Source organism: Lonchura striata, chromosome 19 (assembly GCF_050655825.1).
Source record: "Lonchura striata isolate lonStrDom1 chromosome 19, ASM5065582v1, whole genome shotgun sequence".
NCBI lineage: Eukaryota > Metazoa > Chordata > Aves > Passeriformes > Estrildidae > Lonchura > Lonchura striata.
In genome coordinates, this window is record NC_140721.1 from 4221043 (window position 1) to 4245276 (window position 24234).

Sequence of the window (24234 nt, forward strand, 5' to 3'; positions counted from 1 at the left end):
TTCCCTGTGAATGATTCCCTGCTGATGTGACTTTTGCTGGGTCACTGCCATTTTGTCCTGAGGCAGAGCTCTCTGATGAGAACAGCAGCCCTGAGATGAGGCTGGAGAGAGCTGAGTGATGATGGAGCTGCCGTGTGCTCCCTCCTGAGCCTGAGGAAGTTCTCAGGGTCCTGCACCACAGCACGAGGCACAGCTGCATCCAAGGACAGCCTCAGTCTCTCCCCAGGTGTGAGGGAGAGAGTTCACAGCCAGGGATTGCTCCCAAGGAATTGCCCCAGCACTTCTCCTGAGGGTGTGCTGGAGGAACAAGCCACTTAACCCCTGTCAGTTCACAGGAAATTGTTCAGAGATGATAAAAAATTACACTTTCCAAGGGACGGAATGGAAGTCATGTGGGAATAAGCCTGTCTTGCTGATTTGTTGTCACTCAGCAAAGAAAGTTCCATGAAATCTAAATCCAGACTATGAAAAAGTTAACATACAACTGCTAAAAAGATGCTTTGGTTAGAATAAAAGGAAACAATTAGTACCCACTGTGTTTCAATGCTGACTTTTTTCCCCTTAGTTTATACATACATATATATATATATCTCCTTTGCAAAGCTTGATGTTTAGATTGCTGAGGAACCAGCTGACTTAATAGTTTCCTTTTCCAGTTTGTCAACAAAACCATGCAGTTTTCATGTGAGAATTTAAACACAGTTCCCCTGACAGGTGCCAAATATTGACAGATAATATTACGAAAGTCAACTCTCAGGTTTAATCAAGTGGCAGAAAATAACAACAATTCCTAATGAAGCAACTGAGGAGAGGTTACGTGTAGTGGTGGTTTGTGGGTTCTAGGAATCAGATTTCTCCATTGGAATGTGCTCTTAAAACAGTGGTAGTGGAAATAACAAAACCTCTCCAAAACTCATCCAACTCCCAGATGTGCTTCCCAGCACAGTGTGGAAAATAGCAGGGAAGGGCAATCAGAATTTCTTTTATCCCAAAGCCAATTGTACTAGCTTCTAAATGTAGTCTGATTGCTAAGTAAGGAAAGATGGGAATAAACAAATATTGCAGGATTTGTTTGGTTTGTGTTATTTGGAAAATTGTTCCAACCCTTTTATTGGTAGTGAATCAGAGCCACTTGCAGAGCCATCACTGATCTCACAGTACAGTTGGTACTGCTTTATGAGGTCATTTAGTGATGATTCCCATCCTTGTGCTGGAATCTGCAGCTGCTTTATCTGTGTGTCTTGTGTAAAGTCCATTTTCTTTCTCTTTTTTTATACTTTCCCTAAATCATCAGAATTTCACCCATCAATGCCCAGATTTCATGAGATTCTGGAGCTGGCTCAGTTACAGCCCCTGAAAGTTTTTCACTTGTGAGATAAATAAGGTGTTACAAGGTTAAGGGGTTTTGCCTGGAGATCTCCAGTCTGTTATTTCGATTATGTCCCAAAGGCTGCAGACTGGCAAGAAATTCAAAATGAAAAAACACAACAAAACCAAACCCAGTAACTGCTGCACAAGATAATGAAAAAAACACCTGAACCAAAAGGCATAAAAGAACCTACTCTAAGCAGAGACTGAGATGGAGAAAAACATCAGACAAAGGTCACAATCCCTCTAAAAATTTTTAAAACCCAAGATATAATTATGTAATGAGCAGAGGGGCTTTCAGTAGAGAGAATTTATTTCTTGTAAGAAGATAGGAAAAGTGAATTTGGGAAACCACTTCCAGTTTCCCAGCAGTGGTGAGCTGGAAACCTGTTTGGGAAGTAAAGGTGCAGATTCCTTGTGCCACCCATCCTCCCAAGAAACAAAAATTGCTGCTCTCCAGAGCACAGGGTCTGACCCACAGCTGGATATTTGCACATTAAACACTGTGCTGTGACCTCCAGAAAGGTTTGGTGGGTGAGGCATGGCAGGATCTGTCCTTGCAAACCTTCTGGAATAGGACAAAACAGAGGGAAGGCTGTGGAGAAAAATCACAGGCAAGGACACGAACTCGTGGGGCTTTCCTGGCTGCAGCCAAGTGGAGGTGAGTACCAATCCTGATTATTTTGGAAAGCAGGACACAGGAGGGAAATCCAGCCCAGCAAACAGGAGGTGAGTATTGCTGTTTGCACGAAAAGATCAATGAATTTCTGCAGCAAGTGAAGGAAAAAAAAGCTCCGTTTGACGAAACAGCCTTAAGGCAGCGGCCAGGGGAGTTAATGGGAAATAAAGCTGATTTCAGTGCGTGTCCCTCGTGTGTGGAGCTGCAGTGCCCGAGCTCTCCTTGAGATGGTGCAGGAGCCTCGCCCTGCCCGCCTGGGCTCTGTCAGGGACCGGGGACAGTCGGTGCTGTCAGAGCAAAGTGCAAATTACAGCTCTTCAGTTTTCAGTTTATTTTCTTTTCAATTGTTTGGAAGAAGTCTCCGAAAACTGGAAACAGCTTAAAGCAAAGCAGCTGCTGCTCCAATAATCAACTACTCTTACTCGCCCCTATTCTGCTTTTTCACCTTTTTCCTAAATCTGCCACCTAAACTATGGCATTGACCTGTGATTTATGACCTTTTATAAAAAAGTTGTGGAGTGCAGGAATGAAGAAATCCTGGATGAAAAACACTGGAGAAAAAAAAAAACTGTTAGAAATGGAGTGAGGTATTTGAAGTAGTGGTAAGAAGAAAGGAAATTACTTGTTGAGCTTATTGAGGCAGCAAAACGCTTGTAAAGAATTTGTGCTTCAAGCTTTGAAACAAAACTAAACCATATTTCTTCATTAAAATAATGCAACTATTCAGGATTATTGAAAAGAAATTATTCTTTCCAAGCCCTTTTATTGTGATAATATCCCAGTCCTTCCTATCCTCCTGTAATCTACAGAAATTTATAATTCACTGACTCCCTCAAAACTTTATGTGTTCATCCTCATCCCCATCCTGTTATTTATATTTATAACAACATCCAGCAAAGCTGTCCCTTCCCAGGAAAGCTCCCCTTCCTTCTGCCTCTGCCTTCATTGGATCCTGCTTGCCAGAACACATCCGAGCAGGCGAATGTAGCCACCCACCTCTAGGAGGAAAACTGAGCTGCAGCCCTGGTGAAACATAAAGTTTATTTGACCAAAGTGACGCAAAAATTCTTAAAGAGCTCTTTGGCAGCAGATTATCTGGAAATCAGACCATGTGAGAGGGACTGGTGTACAAAAAGCTCCCCAGGATGCTGAGTTGCCCACAGGCTGAGGTAAATGTGGCTGAAGGGGACTCGAGCTCGGATCTCTCCAAGGGCAGCGCTTCGGACCGACGCCGCACGCAGGTACTTTCTCATTTTGTCTTTGCACAGCGATGTCTGAAGCACTTTTATGAAATTCAGACAGGCACAGAGACAGCTGCTCCTCAAAGCTTCCCCCCTGCAGCAGCAGCAGACGCTGGAGTTTCATTAACTTTCCCTCCTCGTTGCACTTCAGTTATAAAATCTGAAATGCGAGTGACAGGCTAAAATCTGCACTCAAGGTTTTGTTTGTTTTTAAACCAGCTTTAAGGTCTTCGACAATTTCTAAAACTTCTTCCATCTAACAAAGCTTTGGGGGCAAAAAAGATACATTTATTTTAGTTTTAGTTTTCTTTGGGTTTTTAAAACTTTCAGTGCTTTTTATTTCTTTTCTGCTGTTCCATGCTCAGCTCTGTCATGTTCAGGCATTTGTCCAGCAGTTATGAATGTTGGGAGTCAAATGCCTGTAGCAGAACATGTTCTGACAATCTAAACTTGAGAGTTTTGGCAGTCCACATAACTGCATTACAGATGTAAAGTTATTTAAAGCTTACAAAAAAGCATTAAACTATAAGGAAAACTGAAGGAAAGCAGCAGAATCCAAAGGAAAAAGAAGAAAAAATAGGCAATTTAGGTTGTTATTTATTTTGAAAGGGTGAAGTGAGCTTTATTAACCATATTAAGTTATATTTTAAAAGGTAAATGGTTCCAGCACAGTAAATTATTGAACTCAATGGGACAGATTTATTGCAAGTAATAAATCTGAAGAGCATGTCCTATATATTCATAGTCAATCACGTTTACTGAAACCAACTGGCTTGCTGGGTTAGTTCCCTAAGAAATATGGAGTTTAATTAAGGAATGCAATGCAACTGAATATATAAATAGGCAAGGAAAACATGTTTTGATATGTTAAGAAAGCCTGAGGGAAAAGGGATCAGGCATTTAATGGATTTGCATTCTTGAAAATGTTGTGGCATATTTTTAATGTGGGTTGTCAGACATTTACCAGGGAAGGGCTCAAACACTTGGGCTGCATCTTCTGATGATTTTGAAGGTGAATTAACCATAATTTTCTTGGAGAATACCTTGCAAACTTCTCATATAGCAAGTGACTGTTGTGACCATTTTCTAATTGAACAGGGTATGATGAATTTCAGATGGTTAAATTAAGAAAAACTACCGCAAAACTAGAATTTAATAACAACCCAAAATTATTCCCATGTGCAGTGTGTTTCACTCTTTCCTGCTTTCCTCCATGGAAATCTAAATTGCTGAGTTTTTATTAGTAACAGCCTAAAGAAATATTAATTCTGTGTCTTGATCTCCTTCCTGATGCTCATGTTTGATCTCTTTTCCCAGCCTGTGTGTCTGCAGCTCTTATAGAATCTGTATAGCTCTTATAGAATCTTATAGCTCAGTATCTTATAGAACTGACAGCACACAAGGAGCCCTGCCTGTGGCACAAATGTTTCATACAGAACTTGAGTAGAACTTGGAGCCTGAATTCAGTGCTTTAATTTGGAGGTAGCCATTAACAAATCCCCTTCAGAGAAACATCATCTGTTACCAAGGGATGTGCTCCATTTATTTAGTGATGTGTTATGACCCTTCCTTCAAGTTTATATAAATAATCGGAGGAAGAATACAAAAGCAATATTATCATCCCCTCCAAGCTTATCTGTTTCCTTGCACTGCACACAGACACTCTCAAACCAAAAAAAAATGCATTTCCCCTCCTCCCTGTTCTTTAAATGACTGACACCAGTTTGGCAGCATTCCCACTACAGCACGGTGCCTGTCTTCTCAACACAATTTTAAAGGTAAAAATCTCTTTTTCCTGATGACTTTTTAATTTCAGACTGAGACAGGGACACGTGAGGTAGAACTCCCAGTGCAGGATTATATTCCCCAAGAAGTGCTGCTTTCAGAGGCACTCTTCTCTTTCCCCATCTCACCCACGTTCAGCCTTATCTGGGAATACAGGAGTTAACCTCTCCCTGTGCCACTCTTTGGGAAGCAGCCTTTGAGGGCTTTGAGGGCCATTGTCTCACCAGCAGGACTTGCTGAGCTCACCCTGCTTTAGTAGGAACGTGAGGGAGCCCTTGGAGCCCTGCAAATATCCATACAAAAGGTCCTTTTTGTCACCTGCATGCTCAAAGTTTCCTCTTAAAATACTCCCAGGTAACAGTGCTGAGCCAAAGTGCCCAACTTTTGTAACATTTAAAATCATTGGCACTGGGAGCCAACCTGTTACAATTCACTGGTCCATCAATTTCAGTGGGTTTTGATCACTCTTTATTTTGCTTCTCTTGAACTAGAAAAGAATTTCTTTAAAAAATCCCCTGAATAAATCAATTTTCAGTTGTGGAGGGATGGTCTAGATATCAGCTTAGATCTGCTTTACACCTAATGCCCCAATTCTGTGGCTCTCAAGTAGTTTTGATTATTAGGTTTTGAAATCTGAAATACAAACTGTCACACTTGCTAATGAGCTAACTGGAAAGGACACTCTGGGTACTCCTTTTTTAAAGAAATCAGTAAAAATGAACACATTCAACGTCAAAAAGCACTAATTCTTTTTAGCATTATGAAACTAAATATGACTTGTGTATGACACACAGCAGGCAAAATTCATCATTATGGAGAGCAATGCAGTTTAATTGGCTGAAATTTTTATTTTTTAACAAGTCCTCACAGTATGGGGACATCTATTCCGTGATACTTTGATTTAAGGGTTGCTCCTGACCTCTGCAAACTCAGAGGAAAATCATGAAACCTCTCTGGCTCATTTGTGGCTCAGAGATGAGAAGGAGTCCAGGCAAACAGCACAGCCTCTCCTGCCTGGGGTGAGTGATTCTATCTTGTCATACAAACTTCTTGCTTGAAATTGAAGATAAAAGTAATATCCCTGGACTCTTTCCATTTATGCACGACCGCCTGGGTGAGCTGCAAGGTGTCGTGTGAGCCATGCAGCTGTAACTTTAACCATCTCAAATTCTTTGTGAGAAATGTGAGATTTAGGTCAAGTTAACAGGAATCATCCCAGCGTTTGATTTTCTTTGCCAACACCCTGGGCTGACTCTTCTTGAGGCTCAAAGCGCTTCGATTCCCTGCAAGTGCTGCAGGTGAAGGGGGGGAGGCAGGAGGATGGAGGAGCAGCGGGAGGGAAGGTGGGACCTGAGTGCTCCTGCAGCCCAGCGAGTGCTGCTTCCCCACTTCCATGGAATTAGCACATGAAATAAGAAGATCATTTGTGTGAAGTGATATTTGGACAAACCGATACATTTTGCGGCTGTGAGGGTTAAAATGGGAGGCACGGGGGGTGGGTGAGGGCTGGGGAAGGCTCTGCAGCCCCACCTCAAACTCGACAACCTCCCTTGCAGCATCTGCTCTTCGCTGCACCTCTGCCCCAGTGCTTTGCTCTCCCAGACACACGAAAAGCCAATTCCTCCTTTAAAAAGTGCCGAGAGCAGGAAAATCCCGTTGTTGTGGTGCTGGGAAGAGTTGTTTACTCTGTGGCAGAGCATGAAAGGAGAGGGATTCCCGCACTGCCAGGAGAGGTCACTGCGAGCCTCCAGAAACAAACAGGAGATGCTCCAACACTTGAGCAGCAGGAAGCGGGCTCCAGGCCAGGGATGCTCCTCGAGGATTGCTCTGGTACAGCCGAAAGAGCCGCATTTGTGCATCAAGGAATATGCAGGGATTTTACATCTGCAGTGCTGGTTCAAGTTCATCTCCGTGCGGGAGATAATTTAATTAATGTTTGGCTGATGTGAACTGCGTTGGCGGCTGCAGGAACACGTGTGGGAACACATGTTTTCACTGTCCATCCAAATGTTCTCAGCAAAGCTGGGAGAGCTGTGGAGGACTCCAGGGTCACTCCTCTGTAGTCACCCTTTGCTCAGGGAGGGGGACATTCCCAGGGCTGGCACCTTCCACGTGCTCCTGGAGGGAGCTGCCCTGCAGAACAAGCCCAGCTCAGGGCGCCAGGGCCTCGCAGAGGAACAAAGTCACATCTGCCAGGCACACATCAAAAGGAAACGAAAGCACAGAGCTCTGTCTTCTTCCCTTTTTTATCTCCCCCTTTTCTCCTGCAGCTAGTCAGGGCTGATAAGGAGCCAAGGTGCAGTTATGTAACAGCAACCTTTGGGACAGGTCAGGTTGAGAACAGGTAATAAACTGATATTTCTGAGATCACTGCTGTCATCACTCAACCACCTGAAACAGGGATTTGTGCAGAGAAGAAGTGGTGGCTGAGGTGGGCAAAATCCTTCACCACTGGGGTCATTTTCCCCTGGATATCTTCCCTGGTGTGTGAGCACATTTCCCACCCCAAGAGCTCTCTCTGCAGCTCTTTACACTCTTTATAGTCCTCACAGTGACTTCAATTATTTTTTTTCTTGATTTGTAGCAAAGCAAAGAAAAATGTCCATTCTCCCACAACTTTTTATGGTGTAATGAAATAATCTGAAACTGTTCTGTTTGCATGTGCCAGTTGTGCCCCTGTGAACTCCACTGTGTAGCCGTGGACTTCATCACTCCAGAGATTTCCCAGAACAGCTGACGAGCTGTAATTCCTCATTCAGAAAGAAATAGTTCTAATTTCAGCCGCAGCCTCTGAAAATTCACATGTAATTTTGCACATTTGAGCTCTAACTACTGAAAATTCAACCAAAGTATTTCAAATAATGTGATTTTTTTTTTTTTTTCTGTGGCGTGCAGAAGAAGAGGAGGAGTTTAGATCTGGATGGACAACAATCCTGGTTGCCACAGATCTTGGAAATCAACAATACACTCCTTGACCTCCCCTTAGTAAAGAAAGCAGCAAAAATATGCAGAAATAAAGTGTTTTACAAACACAGTGAGAATATAAGCCTCAGGTATGGAAAAATCAGTCCCATGAGATAATGAAGTTAAATCAACATCCTTTACTGTGTTCCCATTTATGGGTGGGGTGTAAAGTCCAGAAGGGCTCAGGTTACTTTTCCATATTCCTACCTGGTATTTACCATACTCTGTACAAGGGGAGGACTGGCCGTGGCCTTTCCTTGCATTTCTATGAGGCCACCAAGGCTGTTTCCATCTCCAGAACCTCTCTTGGACATTTGGAAGGTTTTGGACTCCAAAGGCATTCAGGTTTTATAGTCCTGCAGGTAAAAGAGAACCTCCTGTTCTTTGCCCTGGTGTTTTTTCTCTGGAACTCTGAAGATGTTTCAGTCTTTGTGGATGATTAATTAACAGCAGTGAGGCACTTGTAAGGATTCACATTAATGATGCACTGTTTGCTGCATGACAAAAAAGAGACTCTTGGGGTAGAGACAGAATGTAAACCTGGAGAACTAAAGATTTCTGAAAATGATATGCAATATTTTCAAGTGAATTTTATTTCAAAACCATCCTCTTGTTTGCTCTGCAGCTCAATAACTTTTCTTCTCTTTCTGCTTGCACTGAGAAATGTTTAGAAAAGGTTTAACAAACTATCTTTGCAAAAGGTGGAAAGCTGGGAAAAACTTGAGTTTTAATAGTTCTGAAATCAGCAAATTCTAGAAATAAGAAAATCATATCCTTTCTCTGCTATAGTTTTTCTTGCAGCTATAAGTGAAATAATGCTTATTTTTTTCTGCTAGGATGTGACAATGACATTTACTACCATGATAAAATATTTCAAAAGGGAAAAATTAGATGTCATTTTAATAATTTAATATTGGCATGGTGTAGATTGTATGATTCTTTGCTAGCAATAAAAAAAGTATTACTGCCCTGGGGAATTTACAGCACAGGGGATCAGCTCCTGTTCCAAGGTTTTCTTGGGTAAAGGCAGCTGGGTGTTTACCTGAACAAATCAGCAGCAAATAAAACATGACTTGCTCACAGAATCACAACTCCTGTTATTTTTGTTCTGCAGGAAGTTAATTGTGTTATACTTTATTTCAGGATGGTTTATTTCCCCTGGGTTCTGTTTTTAGCACATAAGAAGAGGGCAGAGAAGCCAAGGATCCTCCCAGTGCCTGTTGTTTTTTGCTGGCAGTGGGCAGGAGCACAGGAGCAGTGCCCACTATCCTTCCCAGGGCTGGAACCACAGTGGCAGCAGATCCAAATTGAATGAAAGATGCTTTTATTTTCCCAGGGAGTCAGATAAAACCAGGGACAAGTTTTGTCCTTTAGACTCATATGTTAGTTCTTAATGAGAAGAATAAAATTGAAGTTTTTGACTTCTTCTTCTTGTTATTGGTGTTGACCGAGCCTCAAAAGTTAGTTGATGCAAAATCACTGAGATTTAAATATTTTTCTAAAGTTTCATTTAAGTTTTCCACATATGCTGCTAAACAGAACAGACACTGTGGGATTTTTGAAGAAAGGTTGTCATGAAATGTAATTTTTATATCCATGGTTATCTAATATTTGTTTAATGAATTATTTTCCCTTGATACTGGGTGAATCTAGAATTTGCCACAAGATGAGTGGATGAGTTGCAGGATGAACTTAGGAAAATGAAAATAAAAGTCCCACTAAACTCTGCCCTCAGTTTGCAAACTGGGAGTCCAGCAGTGTTGAGAGGAGAAGGTGATGCCAGAAGACAGCAGGACTGTGACTGGGTGTGAGGTGTCCAGCAATGCACAAAGTGCAGCAGATCCTCCTGAGAGGGTGTGATCCAGGTACACCAGGTTCTGCTGTCCAAGAGGTTGATTTCTTCCTGCCACTCTCTGAACAAAATCCCAGATTATCTGCTCCATGATTCACATTGCATGCTGTGATGGTTAATTACCTCTGTATTTTAATCACAGAATCTGCTGGCTGTAACTTGAAAATTACCAGCACCAGCAAAGCTTGTAATGGATTTTCAACTCTTTTTCATTTCTTAGATGGTGCTTGTGCCTTCAATCTGATGGATTTAAGTATGGAAGAGGAATTCTAAAAGTGCTGGGAATAAAGGTGTGGGAAGACAAACCCCAAGGGGACCCTGTGGTGCTGCCTGTCTGCAAGTAACCAGAACAAATCTCAGCAAAAATGGAAAAAAAGACCACAGGCAATGAGAAAGAGCCCCTGACTTCCAAGAAAGATGTCTCAGACTGTAGCAAAGGAGAAGATTGTAAAGAGAACGGACTTCTGGTCAGGAACCCGAAATCTGCCCTACGGCTGGTGGAGGATGGCAACAAAGTCCACCCGAGCCAGGGGGATAAAGGGGAGGCAGCTCAGATCTCCAATGGTTTTTCAGGGGTTCAGAGCTCAGTGCCCTGCAATGGAGAGGTGGAGGATGCCCAGGGCACGGCCCCAGCAGCCACCACCACCACCACCACCACCACGTCCACCACCTGCGGGGCCGAGGCTCAGCAGCAGCTGATGGAGCTGGAGGACAGGGAGACCTGGAGTAAAAAAATTGACTTTCTCCTCTCTGTCATTGGATACGCAGTGGATCTGGGGAATGTGTGGAGATTTCCTTATATCTGCTATCAGAATGGAGGAGGTCAGTGTCCACTCATGTTCATTGTTCCTTAGTGCTGAATTTCTTGGTTTATAAATGGATGATTTTTAGTGGCTTTTAAAATATTATATGTGACAAAAGATCAAGGAGAAATTATTCACTGAAAAACCCAAATATTGGGCTAGGATAATCACAGAAATGCTGTTTTGCACAGCACAACTAGAAGCTGAGGACCAGGTGGGTTCAGACCCACGCTCCAACACCTCAATCCCTTTCCCAAGGAGCATTTTAAAATCTGATAAACGAACGTGTCTAAACCAACTCGTGAGAAGGCTGGGTCTTTGACCCACTGACGTAAGAGACAAAATACAAATCTAAAATCTAATCAAGGAGATCTTAGAGAGGACTTTCGTCTCTCTGATGTAACAAAGGCATTTAATTGGAGAAATGAATAATTTTATCTGTAGCCCATCTCCCAGCTGTGAGAGTCAGTGGAGTCTTGGTGAATCCTGTGTTGCAGAAATGTGAGAAGTTTGGCCTGAGTGCTGCTTCTTGTTCACACTGCTGAGTAGTTGCTCCTATCAGAAATCCCACAGTAATTCAGTGGTGTGCTGGCTAGGGAGGGAATATGCATTTTCCCCGTGGGATAAAACGAACTCTTGTTTATGGAGTGCTGGTGCTGTTGGAAGAGAAGTCTGTGAAGAGTTGCAATCATCTGTTTTCTGTCTTGCAGGAGCATTCCTCATTCCTTACACAATCATGGCCCTCTTTGGAGGGATTCCTCTCTTCTATATGGAATTAGCACTAGGACAGTACCACAGGAATGGCTGTATTTCCATTTGGAGAAAAATATGTCCTATATTCAAAGGTACCAAAGGGAAATGGAACTTTCTGAATAACTGGAAAATTTTCCTAAAAAGGTGACATTTCAGGGGGAAAAAAGAATATTTCATAAAGCCAAGTAAGACTTGTTCTACACAAGATTTTGGCTTTACAAAGAAAGTTTTCCTAAAATTCCAGGTACACCTGCACATGTGTGTGTATTCTTGTATACACATACAGTATGCAACTCAAATTGATGAGACAGAGGCTCACCAAGCCTAAAATTATAAAGAATGAAAGGAACTGTTCTATATCCTCACTAGCTCTGGCTCCCAGTGCTGTAAATCTGATCTTGTCTTTTTGTTTACTGAGGCTGCAAGGTGCCTATTTCTAAATTGCAGAAGTTTAGGGACACATAGAAAATATCTCTTTATAAGAATGTTCTGTCTTGATTAAGGATGCTTTGCTGGAATCAGAGTATTTCTGAAGTCACAAGAAATGCCAGTGTTGTAAACACTTGGGAGGGTGTGTGTTCCTCGTGCAGAGCTGCCTTAGACAAACAGTTGTTGATGTGATAACTAATTATTTTTCTTTTTTCTTTTTTTTTTCCTAAAACTTACACTGACTGAATGCAATTATTTCCTGCCTCTCCAGGAATTGGCTATGCCATCTGTATCATAGATCTTTACGTAGCCTCCTACTACAACACCATCATGGCTTGGGCTTTTTACTACCTCATCTCCTCCTTCACGGGGGAGCTGCCCTGGACCAGCTGCACAAACCCCTGGAACACAGCAAACTGCACCAACTACTTCAGCAAGGACAATGTCAGCTGGTCCCTGCACTCCATCTCTCCTGCAGAAGAATTTTATACGTAAGTGCATGTAAGTGAGGATGGTGGTGGTAGCCAGACTGCTGGAACACCAGCAAGGTTTCCCTCAGAGGGCAGCAGGGCTGATTGTTGATGGCACCCTCTTCAAATCACTGGACTTTTGTAGGGGAGTGTAGCTTAGGGTGCATCCTCTGTGTTTTAGGATTTTCCCAATCAATATCTGCTGTCACTTACCATCAATGGTGTGCTGTTAATATCAAACCTTTAAGTAAAATAAAATCAATCCGAAATGTCATGACTTTGAAGGCTGCTTGCCAAGATCTCAAGATTCCTTGTAATGCTCAGACCACAGTATGGGACTGTTAAATGCACATTTAATGTAAGAATTTGTTTTAAAAGTATCTCTACTGTGTTTTTGTTTCCTCTTGCAGCCGCCAGGTTCTGCAGGTGCACAGGTCCAATGGGCTGGATGACCTGGGGGGCATTAGCTGGCAGCTGACCCTCTGCTTGCTGCTAATCTTCACCATTGTGTACTTCAGCATCTGGAAAGGGGTCAAAACATCTGGCAAGGTGAATGCAAAAGCAAGACACATCAACTTGTCTTGAGACTGTTCTACCTGAGCCAATTAACTGCCAGGGGATCAACTCAGGTTGTTTTCATGACAGGATTATGGGCTGAGGTATTTGGGGAGCACTCGCTGTACAGTGACAGCTACCCCAAGCAACAAAGAACAAAAATAAGTGACACCACTGTTCTCTGTTTACAGACCTTCATGTGAAGACGCTATAAATGCTAAGATATACAATATGATTCACTAATTCTTATTATCCCTGCAAACTTTCTCCCCATGGCAAACGCTCTCACCATGTTCCCTCACAGGTGGTTTGGGTGACTGCCACGTTCCCTTACATCATCCTCTTCATCCTGCTCGTGAGAGGTGCAACTTTGCCTGGGGCTTGGAGAGGTGTCCTCTACTACTTGAAACCTGACTGGCAGAAACTGCTGGCCACTGAGGTAAAGAACTTTATAAAAGGGAGATTTGCTTTCAGCCTGGCCATGTGTGTATCACCATAGATGCATAGAGCATGACTGAACAGATGTCTTAGCATGGACTTAAAAGCCAGAGTTCATGCTTTTTCCATAATTATAAAGAATTTTAAAGATTAGAGTCCACCCTCAATTTATCTTGAACTATAGGCAGAGCTCCCATACAGTGGTTGAACAGAATGAGTGGTCTGATTAAAAGAAAACAAGTGACCAAACACTTTTTCACTGGGAAAATGGTGACCAGGCTGACACTGAATGAGAAACTGTGAGTGCTCCTACACTGCAACAAAATCCTTCCCCTGTGAGAGTCACACTGAGAAAAGCGAATTTTTTAAACCCTAACAAGTGGTGGAGCTGCAGATTTTTGGCTTAAGGGGATGAGTACAGACCTACAGGGTCCACAGCTGCCCCTATTTAAATAGTGCAGGTTACTGGAGCAGAAACTTCTGTCTCCATCCTGTAACAAGCTTTGGCAGATGAACCCATGGACACCAACTAAACCCTGGGCCAGGAACTCATGTGAGTGCCTGTGGAGGAGGAATAAATCAGTCAGGCCTGCATACACCACCAAAATTTGACAGGAAAGCAGGAATGAAGACAAACTGAGCTAACAAACAAACCCTAGGCCCTCCAGTGTCTGATCCAGCCTTGAACTCTGTGGATGACAAGCAATTCATCAGGCCCAAGGCTGTGCTCACTTCACTACTTGTGAAAGTGTCTGGTGAGGAGGGTGATGGAAAAACCCCAAAGCAATAAATACTACAAACATGAAGATTAAAAATTTCCAATGTTTGCAAGTCTGCTGCTGCCCAGCTGATATGGAGAGTTTTGAATGAAGAGGAAATGAAAAGACACCAGTCTCTGATAAAGCAGCATCTCCAATAAGGAGCCACATCTTCTGAAAAAGCAATAAAGGGCATTGATATTGTATTGGATGTATCTGGAGTGAGGACAGCAGATTGCAATCTGTGTGCTGGGTGATGACAGAGCTCTGTCTGGGTGATACAGGACGGCCTCACATGATGGGAGAGAATATTAGAAATGAGTTGTAATGAACTCCATGTTTCAATCAAAAGAGAATAAATGAATGAGGACTTTCACCTCCAGAAAGAGAGCTGATATTGTACTTTAGAACATTACTCATTAGGGCTGTGGCCACTTTTCAAGTACAACATGCTTTTCATAACAAGATCATCACACTTGCATCTGTCACAGCTACAGCAAAGCTGAATTGAGCCCTAAGAATCAGAACTGCATCCACACAGTCAAATGGATTTTGCATAAATCTAGGAAAAATCTACATAGCCTGGAGAACACATTGCCAAGCACAGGGCTATTCCACAGCACACAGAATTTGGAGGAAGATTTGGAAGGCTTCAAAATCATGGGTATAAAGTTCTCTACACACTGCAAAACTTGTGTTAAATTGATTACAGGCAATTGACTGAATTAATCTAAGATGCTGTCAGAAGTGCAACAGCTACAACAGTTCTACACCAAACATTCATATTTCAACAGCTCTCTCAACAGAGAGAGCAGCTGGTCTGTTAGACCAGGACTAGGACATAGGCAGACCAGTGAAACACCCTTTTGTAGACCTAAGTGATATTGTGAATATGCCAAACTCATTCAATCTGTTTCAAGTAATTTTTTTCTTGGCCTTTTCAGGTTTGGGTGGATGCAGCAGCTCAGATTTTTTTCTCCCTGGGACCAGGTTTTGGGGTCCTGTTGGCTTATTCCAGCTACAACAAATTCCACAACAACTGCTACCAGTGAGTTCTACCTTATTCTATAAGTAAAATGGAGTTAAAAAAATATAACTGTGGGTATTTATGTAAAAGGAACAGGGTATTGGTGAAAGGCACTAAATTGTCAGACCTGTGTACACAGAAATCAGAAGTGTAATAGAGAACCTGCAATCTCAAGCATTTCTCCTCTGTTGCCTACCTTAAAATAAGATAATTTTTACTAATTTTACAGCAAGAGGTCTAAAATGTAGAAACCTGCCACAACAAAATGTACTAAACCCCTGCCAAACCATCACATTGTAGTTATTTGATCTCAGCAGTCAGTTAGGAAATAACTTCATAGTCTCAAGCAGAAAGGCAATTTATGTTTTTTCCTTGTTACCTGAAAAAAAAATCTATTTCTAACTTCTAAACTAAAATTCTTGATTCTTTAATATTCACATAGTAGTTCCTAGTCTTTTAAAACATCAGGATACAGCCAGCATTCAATCCAGTGTCAGACTGATGTTACAGCACCTGTATGGATTTGAGAAGAAAAAGTAGCCATGGGTTGTTGGGTTTTTTCCCTCTTTCATTCAGATCTGCTGTTTGTTCTTTCCTTGTACTCCCCTATTTTTTTAGGAGTCTGTCTAGATTGTGCACCAAGGGGCTGTAAACCCTTTCTACAGGTGCAGATTCCCTGATGAGAGTTAGGTCTTCTGTTGCAGAGATGCTCTGGTCACCAGCACCGTGAACTGCTTGACCAGCTTTGTGTCTGGGTTTGTCATCTTCACCGTGCTGGGGTACATGGCTGAGATGAGGAATGAAGATGTCTCAGAGGTTGCCAAGGACACTGGTAGGTTAACATTTCATACACATCTCAAACTGCTTCAAAGATAGAATATATTTGTATATGTACTTCTAGATCGAGAGCAGCCCAAGTGATGAGAAATATTTAGTATATTATTCAGGTTGCTGACTTTATTGGGTACTGTTACACAGTACAGCTAAAAAAAATTAGCCTGTAAATGCCACATATAAAAGCCAGATTGCAGTTTCACAGATGTGGTGGTAGCTGCACATGGCAAAGCAGCCTGGGAGGAGGAGTTTTCCCCTGGGAGACAGCGTGCACAGCATGTCCTAACAGTGATCCCAATTCCTCTGCTCCAGGACCCAGCCTGCTCTTCATCACCTACGCTGAGGCCATTGCCAACATGCCAGCTTCCACCTTCTTTGCCATCATCTTCTTCCTCATGCTGCTCACACTGGGGTTGGACAGCACGGTGAGTAGCCAGCAGGGGACACAGCCTGAGCCCCTCAGGCATCACAGAAATAGAATTACAAACACTGCACTGGCACTGAGGGGTTTGTAATTGCAGCGCCAGGTGCCTTCTGTAAGACAGCAACTGTTACTCCAATTTTTATCTGAATATAATCATTATTTGTCACTTAATCAGTTATTTGTGACAATTAAGACCCTGAAACACAAGCAAAGCACCTGATTTATACATGCCTAGTTGATTGTAGCCTCCAGCTCCTTTCTTGCTTGTAAACTTAGAAAGCAATTATGAAAATCTGGAATTTTTTCACACAATTTGGATTTAAAAGGTGAGAACTGGAGATATGCTAAAAAATTGTAATGTGAGTCTAGTTTTACAGGTGGAGAATCAGCTCCTTCCAGCAGGGCTGAACTCAGCTGATTTCACAGTGTTGGTCCTACTGAACCACCTCTCATTTCTGCACATCCTGGTTCCTGTAGCACAGGACTGCCTTTGGATGACAGTGCATCCCCACAGATACCTGAACACTAAATCCCCACCCTGAAGAGTTTAAAAAAGTTAGGAGGAAAGACTTGTCTAAAAACCTCACACCAACTCTATAGCAGAACAAAGCACCGATGTTTCAATGCTCCTTTAAACACTCAAACGTACTTTCAAGCAGGTAACACTGCCCTCTACTTTCCAGTGATTTTTCCATGCTTTTCAGTTTGCAGGACTAGAGGGAGTGATTACTGGAGTCCTGGATGAATTCCCACACGTCTGGAGCAAACGCAGGGAATTATTTGTCCTTGGTCTGACCATCGTTTGCTTTTTGGGGTCGCTGGCAACCCTGACATTTGTGAGTATTTCACCCACCCTCAGCCTCCCTCACTGGCATTTTCCTGCCAATGACACCTTGGAGAGCATAGTAATTTTTTGAAGAGAGTTTCAAGAAATCAAATTAAACCTCCAGGCTGTTTTCTTTATGCATTAGAAATCTATTACTTGGAATAAATGTGAATGTTATTTCACTAGGAAATATGTTGCAAAATGATCCTACTGCAACTCATGATGTGCAACACATCGTAAATTATGCTTCTCATCCGTCAGCAGGCAAACAGCCAATTTTTTACATGGTTTACTTCTTGTTCCCAAAAGCTCCATGTTTAAAAATAACATGAATAGGTGTTATAATCTTCACAATGTGTAAAATGTATTTTGAATTAAAAAAAAAAAATCTAGTAATGGATTTCCTGGATCTTCCTCATTGTTTCAAGGCAGAAATTATCATTAGTCACATCCAATAGTTCCCATGGGGCTTGTAGATTTCATTCCCACAACAAGCAATTTTTGAATAATGAGTGTAATGATCATAAGAGAAATAGAAAAATACTTGGCTTTCCCGTCACGTTTCACTCCACTTGCTCATTTATGCGTAACTTCCTTCTTCTGTGAAGTGTTTGCTGTACAAGGATGCTGAGTTCCTCTGCAAGAGGTCTCCTGCCTCGTGGTTCTAGATCCAAAATGGAAAGAAAGCAAAGTAGCACTTTATTAATTTGCTGTTCAGTAGCTATGATCCCTGGTGGAGAAAGAAGAGGGCGTGCAAAAAGCCATCCTGTAAAATTCCCTTTTTTCACTAAAATCCATCCAGAAGTGCCAGCAGATTTTAGCTTCTCTTCATGTCAGCCCTCCAGGTGAGGGGTGGCCACAGAGGGTGAGCTGCTCACCTGGGTGTCCCTGGCAGAAACAGCCACAGAGTGACAGAGCTGGGTGAATTCCCCACTCGTGAACGTTCTGCTCCAGCCAAAGGCAGCACCAGCCAGCAGCAGGGCAGGATCCTGGGCACACTGACAGTTTGATCTCTTTTCCAGGGAGGAGCATATGTGGTGAAGCTGTTTGAGGAATATGCCACGGGTCCAGCTGTCCTGACCGTCGTGTTCCTGGAGGCAGTGGCTGTGTCCTGGTTCTATGGTACCTCCAAACACCCCAGTCCAAACTCCTGAGCTCCTGCAGCTCAGCATTGCCTCAGTTGCTGCAGACAAGATCACCCATGTCTCCAGAAAATAAAATTTACAAAAGCTTTTTACAAATTCACTGGTAACTAAAGCAGTGAGAATTAGCGTTAATTGCTCTCTGACAGAAGTACACAAGCACCTAAAAGTAACAGGAGGTATAATTCAGAATAATTAAGGCTTTCGTAAAATTAAAGGTTATAGGAACAAGATAGTCTTCTGGGATAGATTCTGAATTTATTTGCTGGGCATAAAAAAGTGTTGAGCATCTACTTAAGAAAATCTTAGATCTGCTGTCATCCCTCTCCTCCCATTTATCTCCACAGGCATCACCCAGTTTTGCAACGATGTGAAAGAAATGCTGGGCTCTGCCCCAGGCTGGTACTGGCGAGTTTGCTGGGTTGCAATTAGTCCCCTTTTCCTTCTGGTGAGTTTTCTTTAGAGCTTTTTCTTTCCAGCACCAAGAAAATCACCAATGAACAATGCAGCTCCTTCTAAAAGCTTAATTCCAGAATACTCTTGTGAAGTTCTTTAGTAACAATTTTTCTTAAACTAAAAAGGCTCAATTAGTGAAAAACCCAATACAATGCTGCAAGGTCTTGTAACCAAATTACAGTTTTAAGGATTTTTGTAGTTGAATGAGCCGAATAAGTCTGGATTCTGAATAACTCCCCCTCTGCCCTCTGCTAAACAAATTTACTTTGTTTTGTTGCCTTATGTTTACCTCAGCAAAATGTAGCAATAAAAGTTGATGAAACATACTGTCAGAGGAGGAAAACCAAGATAAGTAAATACACTGTCTCAGCAAGTGCTGATGGACAACTTTAGAATATTCCACTTAAAATTTCCAGCAGTTAATTACAACCATTATAAATCTATAATTCAGAATTGGAAATACTATCCCAGTGTTTGGCTTGGCAGTGTTATTAATAACATTTGAACATAAAGTGTTCATTTCCTGATTCAAAATTAGTCCACGCTATCTTTTATTCTGACTGGCCTTAGTGGGAGCAGAGCAGGTCAAGATGGAGTTTATGAAGCACACAATGTAGATTTAAGACCTACAGAGTGAATTCAAAACACTTGTAATGATGAAGGCATAATTAACAGACTTTGATTTTATTACCCCTAGAAAGAGAAGTCTATAAATTAAAATGTCACAGCACTGTAATTTTTATATTTCTGTCCTCTTTGTAATCCTAAACCAGCAACACAGAGAGGCACAGGCCTCTGGGGATGTGGTTACCAGGCAGAACTGTTTGTATTCCCTGTGGAAACCCACCTTAAATAAGGAAAGCTCAGGATGTGGGATGTCATTTCGGGAAGTTTTGCTGGTAAATCCTGAGCTTCTGATGATACTCTGGAGAAAACAGTCAGAGATCCTTCTCAGGACAGACACAAATACTATTCCTGCAATATTCAACTAAAGTGTTTGTTGTTTCCTAAGGAATTTTACAGTCATGAATGATATGCTCAGGAAAATCATCCAACAGCAATAACTGAGCTGACATTTTTAACTTTTCCTGTTCTGACAGAGAGCAGTGTAGAGTGGAGAACTTCTGCTTTGGGAAGGATCCTTTTGGTCTTTGTTTCGTAATTTGTTGTTGATTTGTTTTAAATCTACACTCATGTAATTTAGAACTTTTTTCAGTGTCAACATATTTTTAATCTTGAGTCCTACTAATTTTCTCTTTATTTCAGTGCTATGCTGGAACACAGAGTGTGTGCCATGAAAATCCACATATTCACACTTTGCCCTTTTTCTCTTCCAGTTTGTCACTTGCAGCTTTCTGTCCAACCCTCCTGAGCTGAAGCTTTTTGATTATGATTATCCCTACTGGACCACAGTTGTGGGTTACTGCATAGGAACCTCCTCCATCATCTTCATTCCCATCTACATGGTCTATCGCTTGGTCATCACCCCAGGGACACTTAAGGAGGTATCCCTGATGCTCTCTTGCTTCTGTTTGACTGTTAGGAAGGAGGTGATTCCTAAAAATATCATGACTGGCTGTTCTGTTCCCAAATTCTCACAAATCTCCCCAGTTCTTACTGAGGCCGCTGATAATTTTTAATAAAATGTTACAGCAAGTAATTTTTTAAGCTCTGATGAACTGGAGAGTTTTCCCAAAATTCAACCCAGACACTCAAAATCCCCTAGTCAAGCAAATGAGGCAGTGAAAGACTGGTCTCCTGGTATGTATCTGAAAGAAAAACTTGTCTTTCTTTCACACATTTAGTAAGATTTCTCTGCCATAAATCTGTAATGACAATACTGAGATTTCTTCTAAGTTCAAATAAATACCAGTTCATAAAGAATATATTTAATTGGCTCAGGGTATCCCAGTAAACTGCAAAGTCCTAAAGCATTAATATGACACCTGCCAAGCTTTGATTCCAATTGTGTTACAAATTATATTTAAAATACTGCTGTGTACTTCTATAACACTTTCCATCTTCATAGTGCTAACAGAGGCCTGAAACACTCTTAAGTAGTTCAAGAGGTGCAACTCAAATAATAATCTCTTTCTAACTGGCTGACATGATATGTATTGTCTCTAAATCAATCAATTTCTAATAGCAGTTTCATTCCAACAGCGTATTCTGAAAAGCATTACCCCAGAAACAGCTACAGAAATTCCCTTTGGAGACATCCGCATGAACGCAGTATAAGCTGGCCTGGTTCTGGGGGAGGGCAGAGGAGCACAAAACGTCACTTTCCCCCCCTCTCCCCCAAAGAACCACCTTTCCAGCTGAGACAACAAACAGAGCTTGCCACGGAGGCTGCACCACTGGCACCATTGGGAAAGTGATGCCTCCAGCACATGAATCCAAGCAATTCAATGCCATCTACTGTGCACTTCCAAGCAGGCTGAACGGAGCACTGGCTGTGGAACACGAGGGAATGCCCCTGCTCCGGGAGTGCCTGCAGCAGCCCCTCCAGGACAGGCAAGGCACGGCAGGATTAGGTGTAGACCCCCAGTGTGTGGCAGTGCTCCTGTGTCTCCTCCCTCCGTGTGATCGTTCGTACCGGGCAATGTCGTATTCGCTTCTAAGGTTCTCTACTTGCTTCAACTACATGGGAAAATGCACAAATATTTCTGATAGCCATACATTACTCGAGTAACGCAGGGGTTTATACACTAGGAAAACAAAAATAGGAAGTTCTTTAGGTTTGTGGTGGAGTAGACAGAGGGAGAGGAAAAATGCTGAGCAGCACAGCTCTGCACACATCAGCCAGCAAACACAGCTGGTAGCACCGGACTCATTCTCATTTCCTCTGGTTTGTAGGTGGTAACAATTTCTACTGTTTCTTGCATTAAAAAAAAAATACAAATAATACTTTTTGTGATGTTTGAGGCTTCACTTTCCTTTAGACCCAATCAAGCCACAAAAACTCATCATGAGTTACTTGACAAGCACTTAAGTTGCCAGCACTTACTGTACTGTTTCCATAACCAATCATTGTTCTGGCAGAGCTACAGAAACTACACATGAATCTTTTTGAGTTCTACTGCCAAAAAGTGCAATCTTAGAGATCTCTTTTTCTGCTTCACTTCCCTTTTTTTTACAGTTAATTTAACCTAAAATTTGCTGGAGCCTGTGGGGTTTTCCTCCTCTTTCCTAGTACAGAAGTAAAATTTAGAATAATTCTTTTGGCTGGCTGACAAAAGTACATTTTCAACTATTCAAACCTACTTTGAAGATTTAGTAGCTCATACTCTGATGTGACTGCATTGGGTTTTCAAGTTGAAGAAGAAAAGGAGAGGATTTTTTTTTTCTTAGCAAGAAGCTGAGTAGAGTTCAGCAGGATTGATTCTCATCAGAACACTTTATATTAAATTTCAAGGCACTGGCACACAAATTAAACCAACCCCATGTCCATAGTAAGCTCTTTAAATGACATGCACATGCTCCCCAAATGCAGCTACTCTTCAGCCTGGCTGCACCTGCCCTGGCCCTTGGAGGACATGAGTTCTGCAGTGGAAGTACAGACAAACCCAGGAAGGCATCATTCCTGTACAAACTTGCATTGTATTTTTACTCTGGCACACAGATCATGATGAAAGTAAAATAAAATAGAGGATAAAAGTCTCCTTTGTATCCCTTTGCTAAAGCTGCCAAGGCTCTCTGTGCAGCCAGAGCAGGGGGCATTAAGGAACCTGTTGGAGTTGATCTGGGTATGAAGCACTTGCCAGGGAGAGGAAAGCAGGGATGCTGTGTTTGCCTTCTGAAAACATTTCCATCACCTCTGCCAAAGTTTTCCACCTTTGTGTACCTGGAGAAAGCCTCTTCCACTTCCTCTTCCACTCTGGATAATGACTTCTGAGTTCATGTAAGTCTCAATCCCAACTTCCAATGAGGAAATAACTTAAGAGGGACAAGGACCATTCTTTCAGAACTAGACTCCTGAGCTATTTTTAAAAAGGGAATATGTTTAATTGCCACTAGAAAAACAAATAAATCTGTCTTACTGGACAGTTACTCATGTGAAAGTTTTGTAGCTTATGCCTCAAGTGTATTTGAAATCTACTTCCAAAAATTAAATTTTCTGAGTTCATTAACTGAAAAAACACACATGAAATGTCAATGTAAGGTAAATGAGGTATTTGCACACATCCAACAGCAAAGTGTGGGAAACAAAGGAGAAAACCCTACCCCGTTTCTTTCCTCTTCAGACAGGGGTTCAGCTAACAAAAAAAAAAAAGTGCAATTTTTAAGACATAGGATAGACATTGGCTCTCTGGGAGGTTTCAGAGAGATTTCCCAAGAAATATCACATTTGCTAGTGAATTAAGTCAGCTAGGAAGCTCTGATAGTAACACAAGCCCTGCAACAGCTGAAATGTGAGACCAATGCGCTCCAAGTCCTGAGACACAGAGGATGAAAAGTCTTAGAATTATTTGAAGATACAAAAAGCAATGTAGATTAAAAAGGCTTTTCTCTTCCTGAATAATACAGAGATAAAATACTTCCATGTTTTCATTCTATAAATGTTGAACTTGAAAGGCAGTTTAGTTATTACTTTTTCCCCATTATTAGCTTTCCTCATTACTTTTTTGTTATATGGTGTACTGGTTCAAATATCTTATTATGGTAAGTTCATTTTTTAGTATTTCTATTTAGCTGAGTGGTTGAATATTAAGAAATTGATTTATTTATACAATTCATTTTTTCCCCTTTTACATACCCATCTGAAAACATGTAAAGCAACCAATATTTATCAGGTAGCTCAACAAGTAGCCATACCTTAAACACTGGTTTTGTACAAAAACTACTTATATTGATAACAAATGAACTGCACTGCAGTTACAAAGTGTCTTAAAGCAAAAAAATTCCTTCTCTTCAGCTCATCTTCCACTCATCTACCAGAGTATATCCTACCCTCTGTTCTGAACAGTGAAAAGGAAGTAATGAAACTGGTAAATTAGGACCATCTTTGCCTTTTAAAGAGAATTAAACTGGAGTTTTAGCTGTACAGAACTAAGTATTCCCTCCAACTTGTACATGATGCACCTGTATTAATTTATGCAGCTGTTTAGTTACAAGTGTTGCAAGCTGATTGTAAGTCATCAGTATGTGCCTTGTACTGTAAACTGTTACTGTAATAAATTTAATATTCATAAACCATCGCAGACATCTCTTGTGCTTCTCTCTTCTGGGAAGAGCAAAGATACAAATCTCAATTCTAAGTAATAGCAGAGTATCTAGTCCAGTTTACAATGCCAGCAAGGTCTCTGACAAAAAGCAGAGGATTTCCCTCAGTATTTGAACCCTGGCCCACTGCTAAACACTTTCATTGCATTCCAACACAAGCACCAAAGCTCATTACAGAACAGCAAAACCAAACTGCTCCACACTGGA

General features: G+C 41.7%; 1 protein-coding gene across 1 annotated transcript; it reads left to right on the top strand.

The window, feature by feature from the left end:
- Nucleotides 1-3008: 3008 nt before the first annotated feature.
- On the top strand, nt 3009-24000 carry SLC6A4 (solute carrier family 6 member 4). Its single transcript, XM_021524961.3, has 14 exons — nt 3009-3288; nt 10110-10711; nt 11403-11537; nt 12146-12365; nt 12755-12893; nt 13204-13338; nt 15040-15143; nt 15827-15954; nt 16269-16381; nt 17085-17216; nt 18229-18328; nt 18696-18796; nt 20142-20309; nt 20968-24000. Exons 2-14 carry the CDS (start codon nt 10255-10257, stop codon nt 21040-21042), a joined length of 2007 nt encoding a protein of 668 aa, XP_021380636.3. The 5' UTR covers nt 3009-3288; nt 10110-10254; the 3' UTR covers nt 21043-24000.
- The last annotated feature ends 234 nt before the right edge of the window (nt 24001-24234 follow it).